The following is a 10,121-nucleotide window of genomic DNA, read 5'->3' on the forward strand; positions in this document are numbered from 1 at the left end:
CCCCAGCGGAGACGTGACCAGGCTGTGGATTTGCGTGGCTGAAGGAGTGAGCTGGGGGGTGGGAAGGCAGGATGATGGGCCATGTGGCAGTGCCCGGAGGGGGAAAGGGTTCAGCCCCCAGCACTGCCGGGCAGAGGGGGATGGGCTTGTGGTTTGACGGGCGGGCGCTGGCTTCTAGGAAACAGCGTCAGCCCAGCGCAGCGGGCGCAAAGTCACTTCCTCACAGTGGGCACAACTGCAAAGTTCCCCTTGGCACCCAGCCCAGCCGGGTCGTGGGGCCGGCCGGGCCTGCAGTGGGGAAGGGGCAGTGTCCCAGCCCAGCGGCGATGCTGGGGCCAGCCCCCACTGCCCATTGTCTCTGCTCAGTGTCCATACCCGCGGTGCCCCCCAGTCCCCACTGCCCGTTGCCTCTGCTCAGCGTCCGTACCCGCTGTGCCCGCCAGCCCCCACTGCCCGTTGCCTCTGCTCAGCGTCCGTGCCCGCCAGCCCCCACTGCCCATTGCCTCTGCTCAGCGTCCGTACCCACGGTGCCCGCCAGCCCCCACTGCCCATTGCCTCTGCTCAGCGTCCGTACCTGCTGTGCCCGCCAGCCCCCACTGCCCGTTGCCTCTGCTCAGCGTCCATACCCGCGGTGCCCGCCAGCCCCCACTACCCATTGCCTCTGCTCAGCGTCTGTACCCGCGGTGCCCACCAGCCCCCACTGCCCATTGCCTCTGCTCAGCGTCCGTACCCGCGGTGCCTACCAGCCCCCACTGCCCATTGCCTCTGCTCAGCGTCCGTACCCGCTGTGCCTGCCAGCCCCCACTCCCACTGGCCCCGGGGCCGTGTGTGAGAGGGCGTGTGCCATGCTGGGAGGGAACGTGTGCGTGCGAGATGATGTGTATTTGAGCCTGTGTGCCCGTGTGAGCGAGAGATTTCTGCGTGGGTGGCTGGGATCTGCCTGGGGAGTGGGGGGGTTGGTGTGGGTGTGGGGAGGCAGTGTGATGAGTATGGGGGGGCAGCTGGGATCCGCCTGGGGGGTGGTGGGTTTGGCGTGGGTGTCGGGGGGCGGCTGGGACCTGCTTGGGGGGGTGGTTGGTGTGGGTAGGGGGCAGTGTGATGAGTGCAGGGGTGGCTGAGATCTGTTGGGGGGGTTGACGTGGGTGTGGGGGGGCAGTGTGATGAGTGGGGGGGCGGCTGGGATCTGCCTGGGGGGGGTTGGCGTGGGGGTGGTTTCTGTGCATGTTGCACGTCACAAAGTGCAGGTGTGACGTGTGTGTGTGTGTGTGCGCGCGCCTGCGAGGAAGCCTGGTGCAGTCACCAGCAGCCGCTGGAGAGCCGTGGTGGGCAGCAGCGCCCTGTGCCCCAGGCCTGCAGCACTCGCTGCTCTCTGGTCTCGCAATCCGGGGTAGCTTGGTCGGGGGCCCTTCGAGCCCCCCCTCACACACACACTCTAGTGGGCCCTGGGTGTTTCCCGCCTCCCTGGGGCCGCCTGGTGCCCGAGATCCTCTTGCATTTGCTCGCCCCACCCCGGACACTCAGACACAGCCCCCACCACCACCACCACCCCCGCAGCGGAGGCTCAGGGGCCCAGCTGGTGCAGGACCCGCCAGATTTCACAGCTGCTTGAATGAAAACCAGAAGCATCCTCCTCTTTACACTCCTTGATCTCTCCTCTCCCCCCCCCACACCAGCCCTAAGGACATTCGCCATGTCAGGCACTGCAGTGGGTCTGTGCCCCTGTGAGGGAGGGGCAGGGAGAGGGGGGGCAATTTTCCAGCTAAGAGAGATGCAAACCTGGCCTGGGGCCTGACTGGGTCCATTCCCAAGGCTGAGGCAGGAGGAGATGGGGAGGGAGAAACTTGGAGTCACCTTTTTGCTCCTAATATCCTGGGGGATCTTGCCCAGCTCCTGGGGTAAGTCAGAGCGGCCTTTGGGCTGCTGGAACTTATGTTCTGCCCCCCATGGCCCCTGGGAGGTAGAGAATGGTCAGAGTTCACCGGCCTTGTCCCCAGGCCTGTCTGCAGCCGGCGCGGGGAGGCCCCTGTCCCAAGGGATTTGCAGAGGGCTCTTTCCCAAGTTTAAGCTGTGAGGAGCAGGTATGCGCCTCGCTGTCAGCACTGGCCCCAGTGCTGCACTAGGGGGCGCTGTGCTGCATGGAGGTGTGCCAGGTGAGGGATCCCTGTATGAAAAGCCCCCACCCCAGAGCCAGCTGCATCTCATCTCTGGGCGAGGGATCCCTGCGTAAACAGCCCTCATGCCCCATCTCACAGGCAGAGCAGGTGAGGGATCCCTGTATGACGGGTCCCTGTGCCCTGCCCCAGAGGTGACCGCATCTGAGCATAGGGCGCAGTGCTGGGGGATGGAAGGTGCTATGGAACTGTGTATCTGCCCTGCTCTTTGCTCAGCAATCACCAGACACTCCAGGACACCTCCCCAGATGCTGACTCCTTCCTCTCTTGTCTTTTCAGCAGCTGGCTGGGGCGTGGGGTCCCCTCAGACTCTCCCACCCAGCGGGGACAGCAGCCATGGCAGCTTCTCCTGCCCCTGCCAGTTGGGGTTCCTGGTGATGCGATTTTTATCCTACCACCCAAAATCACATTGCCAGGGATTTCCAACGGGCAGCGGGTCACAGCGCCCAGGAGACCGATTGACTAAGGGGGTGGGCCCACCGCGCCCTCTGCTGCCAGCTGCACAAGCCCCGAGATGAAGAGGAGCAGCGCACCCCATCACGGTAACTCAGCCCAGAGCCAGGTATGGGGGAGCAGGGGGATTCAGGGACGGGACAGGGAGCTGAGGGCAAGCAGGGGGGTCCAGGGTGAAGGAGCTGTGGGAAGGGGGGAGCAGAAGCTGGGGAGGGAGCTGAGGCTGGGGGTATGTGGCCAAGCCCTGAGCTGCCCCCCCAGCACTGCCCAGTGCTCGCCCGACCCCGGGGTGCAGGGCTTAGCTCACCTGTGAACAGAGTTTGCACCCGTATCGTGTTCACAGTGGCTAAGTTCCGCCCCCTGGAGTCCATCCCCTGGGGCTCGGAGCCTCCTCAGCAGCTGGGCTCCGCCCGGAGGGGTCCCCAGGGGCCCAGAGGTGGAGGCTAGTGCTTAGCGCTGGGGGGAGGGAGTCAGGACTCCTGGGTTCCGTTCCCAGCGCTGCTGCTGTCTCCTGGGGGCCCTGCGTGCCGCGCTCCCGGGCTCTGCCTCCTGTGCCTACTGAGCTGATACTCAGTTGCTTTGGTTAAACTGGCTCAGTTCAGCAGGAACAGGAGTCCGGCTCCAGCCTCGCGCCGGCCAGGAGCCCCCGCTGCCGAGAGAGGGGAGCCCCGCGCCAGGCTGGAGATCACCGTGACCAGCTCATTCCTCCACAGCCAAGGGGCTCCTCCTCCCTGGGGGTGAGGGGAATCCTGGGCCCCACCCCTGTTCCCACTTCTCTGCGCCTTCCCCATTCCCTCCTTCCACGCCTCCTCCCAGGCTATTCCCCATTCCCTCCTTCCGCTCCTCCTCTGCGCCTTCCCCATTCCCTCCCTCTACTTCCTCTGCGCCTTCCCCATTCCCTCCTTCCACGCCTCCTCCCAGGCTATTCCCCATTCCCTCCTTCCACTCCTCCTCTGCGCCTTCCCTATTCCCTCCTTCCACGCCTCTTCCCAGGCTATTCCCCATTCCCTCCTTCCACGCCTCCTCTGTGCCTTCCCCATTCCCTCCTTCCACTCTTCCTCCCAGGCTATTCCCCATTCCCTCCTTCCACGCCTCCTCTGTGCCTTCCCCATTCCCTCCTTCCACACCTCCTCCCAGGCTATTCCCCATTCCCTCCCTCTACTTCCTCTGCGCCTTCCCCATTCCCTCCTTCCACGCCTCTTCCCAGGCTATTCCCCATTCCCTCCTTCCACGCCTCCTCTGTGCCTTCCCCATTCCCTCCTTCCACACCTCCTCCCAGGCTATTCCCCATTCCCTCCCTCTACTTCCTCTGCGCCTTCCCCATTCCCTCCTTCCACGCCTCTTCCCAGGCTATTCCCCATTCCCTCCTTCCGCTCCTCCTCTGCGCCTTCCCCATTCCCTCCTTCCACGCCTCTTCCCAGGCTATTCCCCATTCCCTCCTTCCACTCCTCCTCTGCGCCTTCCCTATTCCCTCCTTCCACTCTTCCTCCCAGGCTATTCCCCATTCCCTCCTTCCACGCCTCCTCTGTGCCTTCCCCATTCCCTCCTTCCACGCCTCTTCCCAGGCTATTCCCCATTCCCTCCCTCCACTCCTCCTCTGCGCCTTCCCCATTCCCTCCTTCCACGCCTCTTCCCAGGCTATTCCCCATTCCCTCCTTCCGCTCCTCCTCTGCGCCTTCCCCATTCCCTCCTTCCACGCCTCTTCCCAGGCTATTCCCCATTCCCTCCTTCCACTCCTCCTCTGCGCCTTCCCTATTCCCTCCTTCCACGCCTCCTCCCAGGCTATTCCCCATTCCCTCCTTCCATGCCTCCTCTGTGCCTTCCCCATTCCCTCCTTCCACGCCTCTTCCCAGGCTATTCCCCATTCCCTCCCTCCACTCCTCCTCTGTGCCTTCCCCATTCCCTCCTTCCACGCCTCCTCTGTGCCTTCCCCATTCCCTCCTTCCACGCCTCTTCCCAGGCTATTCCCCATTCCCTCCTTCCATGCCTCCTCTGTGCCTTCCCCATTCCCTCCTTCCACGCCTCTTCCCAGGCTATTCCCCATTCCCTCCCTCCACTTCCTCTGCGCCTTCCCCATTCCCTCCTTCCACTCCTCCTCTGTGCCTTCCCCATTCCCTCCCTCTACTTCCTCTGCGCCTTCCCCATTCCCTCCTTCCACTCTTCCTCCCAGGCTATTCCCCATTCCCTCCTTCCACGCCTCCTCCCAGGCTATTCCCCATTCCCTCCTTCCACTCCTCCTCCCAGGCTATTCCCCATTCCCTCCTTCTTCTCGTCCTCTGTGCCTTCCCCATTCCCTCCTTCCACTTCCTCTGCGCCTTCCTCATTTCTCTCCTTCCACTCCTCCCCTGCGCCTTCCCCATTCCCTCCTTCCACTTCCTCTGCGCCTTCCCCATTCCCTCCTTCCACTCCTCCTCTGCGCCTTCCCCATTCCCTCCCTCTACTTCCTCTGTGCCTTCCCCATTCCCTCCTTCCACGCCTCCTCTGCGCCTTCCCCATTCCCTCCTTCTTCCGCTGTTGCTCCCAGTATGCCCGGGCAACCCCATGGAATTGGCGTCAGTGGGGTGAAGTGCCCGGAGCCCCCCGCTGTGGAGGGGGGGTTTGTGTTGCTGTCTGCACTGGGGGAAGCTAAGAAGCTTTGAGCCCAGCCCGGTGCTCCTGGAATAAACGCTGCTGACCAGTCTGAGTCTCCAGCCATTTCTTGCGGGAGGTCCTGCGGGGCGGGGGACAGGGAGTGGTGGAAGTGTCATGTGACCTCGTGGGTTGAGTGGGGAGGGGCTGGGAGCCAGGACTCCTGGGTTCTGGTCCCAGGAGGGCGTAGGGCCTAGTGGTTAGATTGGGGGTGAGGGAGGGGAGGCCTGGCTTCTGGTCCCATCTCAGGAATGGGAGTAGGGCCTAGTGGTTAGAACAAAGGTGGGGGGATTGGAGTCAGGCCATCTGGGTTCTGTCCCAGTTCTGCCCTGATTCTTTGTTCAGCAAAGCCTTGGGGGGAAGGGTTCACGGCCCAACCGCCCAGCCAATCGCAGAATTTAACTGGCAGGAAGCTCCCCTCCCTGCCAGGCAGCCGGGACTGGAGGGTTGGTGCTTACAGGGACACCCACTGGGGGCTCTCTGCTGTCAGGGGGATGGGACCCAGCTGGCCCCCCGCATGGCTGGGACAGCCCCTGCTCAGAGCTCAGCACACGGCTCGCCACCCCCCCGGCCTTAGCAGAACACTGCCCAAGCCAAAGCTGTGGGGATGCTCTCCCCTGGCAGCCAGTGCCAGGCCCCAGGGTGGCACTGGGGGTGCTGTGCTGCGGAGGGAGGGCGGGGGGGGGTGCTCTACCCTCTGAATCGATGCTAACCCAGGTTCCCAACCACACGTTTTACAGCAGGGATGAAAGCGTTAACAACATGGCCATTTAAATGAGCCTCTGAGTCCATCCCTCCCTGAGCTGAAGGCAGCAGGTCCCACCTCTCTGGGCCAGGCTCAGGCTCTCTGCAAACTCAGGCACACCTGGGGGCCTTTGTGAGGTCGTCCCCACGAGCGGCCCTGTTACTTCTTTTGAGAGGAAAGCTGAGGTTCTGGAGAACAAGCTGGCAGCTTGCGCTGGACCCCGGCGCGCGTGGGGTCTCCGCGGGCTGACCCAGTCTGAGCGGTGGGTGCAGACCTTGTCTGTACAGCCGAGCCGCGTGGTTTGGGAATCCGATTCCCCATCTGAGCTCCAGGCCATCCAGCTGGGCCAAAGGCTGCGCCCATGGAGACCCAGCCCTCCTAGCTGCCCAGGATAACGAGAAGGAATTGAGGGGCGTTTCCCACGTCCCCCGGCAGGCCCTCAACACCACAGCAAAGCCACAGCCCAGCAGTACGGCCTCAGCCCTGCATCCCAGGGGCGGCGGGGGCGGGAGGGGGTATCGGTTCCTCCTTTACAGCACTGTTAAGAAACCAAGTGGTGGGAGGAAATGTGTGGTGGCCATGTCCTTCTCCACCCTCCACATGGAGCCTGATCAGAGGAGACCGTTGGGAGACCCACAGGCTTCCTGGAGTGGCCTCTTACAGGAACACGGAGCCGCAGGGCTATTGTGACACAGGGAGAAGGGACGGGTAGCACCTGTGGGATGGGGGGGGCTCAAAGGGGGTAGGGCCCAGTTGCCCAGCACCAAGATGCAGCCTTCTCTGGGGGGGAGAACATGGCAGATGTTCAGCTGTCACTTCATGCTGCAGGAGGAGTGCTCACCTGGCACTGAAAGGCAGGATGCAGCCACCTCTGGGGGCAGGTACAGGGGCTCTTTATACAAGGATTGCTCACCTAGCACTGAGATGCAGCCCTCTCTGGGGCAGGGGCATGGTAGCTGCGCTGCTGCATAGCTCTTTAGGACAGGAAGTGAAGGAAAAATCAGTCACATCATGAAAACACAGGAAGGCAGAGCAGGTATTAGGCAAGGATGCTGCAGCTAACACACTGACCATATGACCTTGGGGGGGGCAGTCACACACCTCCCCCCTTTTGTGCCTCAGTTTCCCCCTCTGTAAAACAGGGGTGATGATTCTGCCCCCGCTCAGCTGGCAAGCACTAGGGGCAGGGTGGCCACCCCTCAGCTGCAGGAATGCTCAACTCCCCGTGGGCTCTGACGCTGAACAACGTGATGCCTGTGATTGCAGGTGTGCGAAACAAGCTAGGACAGGGTGTTGCACTGAACGAGATACACGCCGCTGAGCCCAGTACCCACCCTCCCAGCTCAGCCCCGGCCCACGCAGTCCCTCCGGGGCAGCCCCATGGGCGAATTCCTGGCGCAGCATGGCGCAAAGGAACATTTCTCAGCAAGTCGAGGCCTCACGGGCAATTAGCGGCTTAAGGGGAGCTGATCCCACCCACTCTGAGTCACTGGCTGGTTGGCGCCTAGACGAGTCTGGCCTGCCCCCCACGCCGCGCGAGGCAGGAGGTGGTAGGGCTGGAAGGCTCAATGCACAGGATGGCGATGCAACGGGTGGGTGGGGGGCACATGCCAGGCAAGCAGGTGCCCACGTGGCCTCGCCCGGTAACACGCGGCGCCGTGGCTAGCAGGGGGGAGCGGGGTATGGAACTCGTTGCCACTATCTCAAAACCTGGCCCAGTCCCAGGCTTGCTAGCCCTGCCTGGCTGGTCACTGCCCCCTCTGCCCTGCATGGAGTGAGTTTGAGGGGGCTCAGCATAACCCCTAGCAGGACATGTGCCCATGTTATAAAGCTGACTCCCAGCCAAAGCCATGGAGGGAGTGTGGCTGGGCAGCGGGGGGAGCTTGCAGAGCTGTGCCTGAGACACCCACTCCAGTTTGCTACACCGGAGCCTGAATTCAATCACTCTTGGTGCTGCCTGAGAACTGTGCTTGGGCGTAGGCAACAGCCCCACTGACACAGGGGAAACTGAGGCATGGCAAGGGGCAGGGACTTCTAGGCGTCCTGACTCCCACGCCCCTCCCAGAGCTGGGACTGGGCCTAGGCCCCAGGTGTCCAGACACTCAGCCCCTCCCTGTGCTCTAAGTATTAGACCCAATGCCCAAAGCTGGGGCTAGAACCCAGGATTCCTGCCTCTTAGACCGCCCCCCCTGCGCCCACTGGAGCCCCGTCCCTCCCAAAGCTGTCACCCGAGCCCTCCGCAATGCATCTGCACCCATCCGCTTCCTGCCCGGCTGGGTTCCTTTCCCAGCACCCCTCCCCAGCCCACCCACGGGGGCGGGGGGCACTCAGTTATAAAAGGGTGTTTGAGCTTGTGCAAAGTATTAGCTACAACACACACGCACAGACACACACACACACAGCTGGTAGGTTCGGGAAGCTGAGTGGGGGGCTGCGGGGGTCAGGAAGGCCTGTCAGGAAGTCGTTGTCTGTCTGGGCCGCTTTGATCTGAAATGTCAGCTAGAAATAGCCTGAAAGGAAATGGAGCCATCCTGAAACTGTATCCTGGTCAGCCCCCCACGCCTGCCCGGTCTCAAATCCCAGTCCCGGCCTGCGCCTGCCAAGAGCCCATGGCCTGGGTGATTGGGAGGCGGGGGGTGTTTGGTGTAGGACTGGTCCTGGATGCCTGGGGGCTATTCCCAGCTCTAGGAAGGGCGGGGGGGGGGGCTAGTGGAGAGGATCTGGGAGTCAGGCCTCTGGGTGAGACGCTCTGTCCTGTGTCTACTGCAGGTCCAACTGGCTGAGCATTATAATCCCGGTCTCACTTTACCGGCTATGAAAAGTTCTCCGGCGTCTCCCCGCACAGACAAGACCGGAAGAGCCACTTGGGGGGAGGGGGTGTCGGTCAGGGGGGGGGTGTATGGGGGGAGGTGAACTCACCATCGCTTGCTTCCTCCCTGCATCAAAACCAGCCCCAGCCCTACTAGCCCCCCCATGGCGCACACATGGCATTTTGGGTCAGGCACATTTAGAGCCGTTGTAGAGGCCTCTGCCTGGGCAGAGCCGCACCAGTGCAAACCCCATGGCCGGCCAGGCAAAACCGCCAGGGGAAAACCCTGCTTAAACCCTGGCATAGTTGCTCCATTGCAGGGCTGGGGTGGGCACCGCTCCAGCCACTGGCCCGTCGGAGCCAGCCCCAGCCAGCCAGCATCAGGCTGCACCCCCCCCCCCCACACACACACACATCTAATCCGTCTGCCCAGCCAGGGGGCGGGTGCTCAATGCGTAGTATTAGGTATATTACGGTAGCACCGAGCAGGCCCACCTGAATGCAGCTCCCCCCCCCCCCACACACACACACTGGGCAATGCACAGACCCTGCCTGATGCCCCATTGCACCAGGCACTGCCCAGCCACAGGGGTGAGCAAGTCCCTCCCGCGTGCACACCAGCCAATGACAGGCTCATTAGCTCCACTGTACAGGTGGGGAAACTGAGGCACGGCACGTGTATGGGCATGAGGCCATGAGTTGCTCGGGATCACGCACGGGCACACCCATGCCCCCCTCCCCACCCCCCCGGCACTGACTCACCCAAACCCCAGGCGCCCAACCCCCCCCTGCCCTGGCCCCCCCCGGTAATTACAGGCAGGGCCGGGCAGCCTCTTCCCATGATGCTGCCAGAGGAATCGGTCACGTGCCCCTCCTGCCGCCTCGTGGCGTTTCTGGCCCTGTCACCGGCTCCCCGCGTTGGCCGGAAGGGGAAACTGAGGCACGGGCCCAGAGTGGGCAGTGCAGCGCCAGAACCCAGGCGTCCCGGCTCCCAGCCCGTAGGCCGGGGCGGGGCCTGGCAGGGTTGCGTGGGCCGGCGGTGCAGGCTCCGGGAACAGCCCCGGAGCGAAGCCCGGCCGCCGCCGCACGTAGCTCACGGGACTGGGCGCTGCCGGGCGCCCGCGGGCTGGTCGGTGGGCGGCGGGCGCCCCCTAGCGGCGCACACGGGGAAGGAGCCGCTCGGCTTTGCGAGCGGGCAGGGCCCGGGCTGAGCGGGACAAACCGCAGGCGGCAGCGGGGCTGGGCAGAGCCGGCCGGGGCCAGGCTCACAGAAGGCTACACAGGCCGGCATAGAATCCAGGCGTCCTGACCCCCG

At 63.7% G+C, this 10,121-nt stretch overlaps 1 protein-coding gene across 1 annotated transcript; it reads left to right on the plus strand.

Annotated features, from left to right (window-relative positions):
* Positions 1-2,080: 2,080 nt before the first annotated feature.
* Positions 2,081-5,303, plus strand: LOC127035542 (proline-rich protein 36-like). Its single transcript, XM_050925550.1, has 4 exons — positions 2,081-2,150; positions 3,367-3,545; positions 4,190-4,511; positions 4,657-5,303. The coding sequence occupies exons 1-4, from the start codon at positions 2,081-2,083 to the stop codon at positions 5,187-5,189; spliced, it is 1,104 nt and encodes a 367-aa protein (XP_050781507.1). The 3' UTR covers positions 5,190-5,303.
* Positions 5,304-10,121: the final 4,818 nt, after the last annotated feature.

The sequence above is a fragment of the Gopherus flavomarginatus genome, chromosome 16 (assembly GCF_025201925.1).
Source record: "Gopherus flavomarginatus isolate rGopFla2 chromosome 16, rGopFla2.mat.asm, whole genome shotgun sequence".
Taxonomy (NCBI): domain Eukaryota; kingdom Metazoa; phylum Chordata; order Testudines; family Testudinidae; genus Gopherus; species Gopherus flavomarginatus.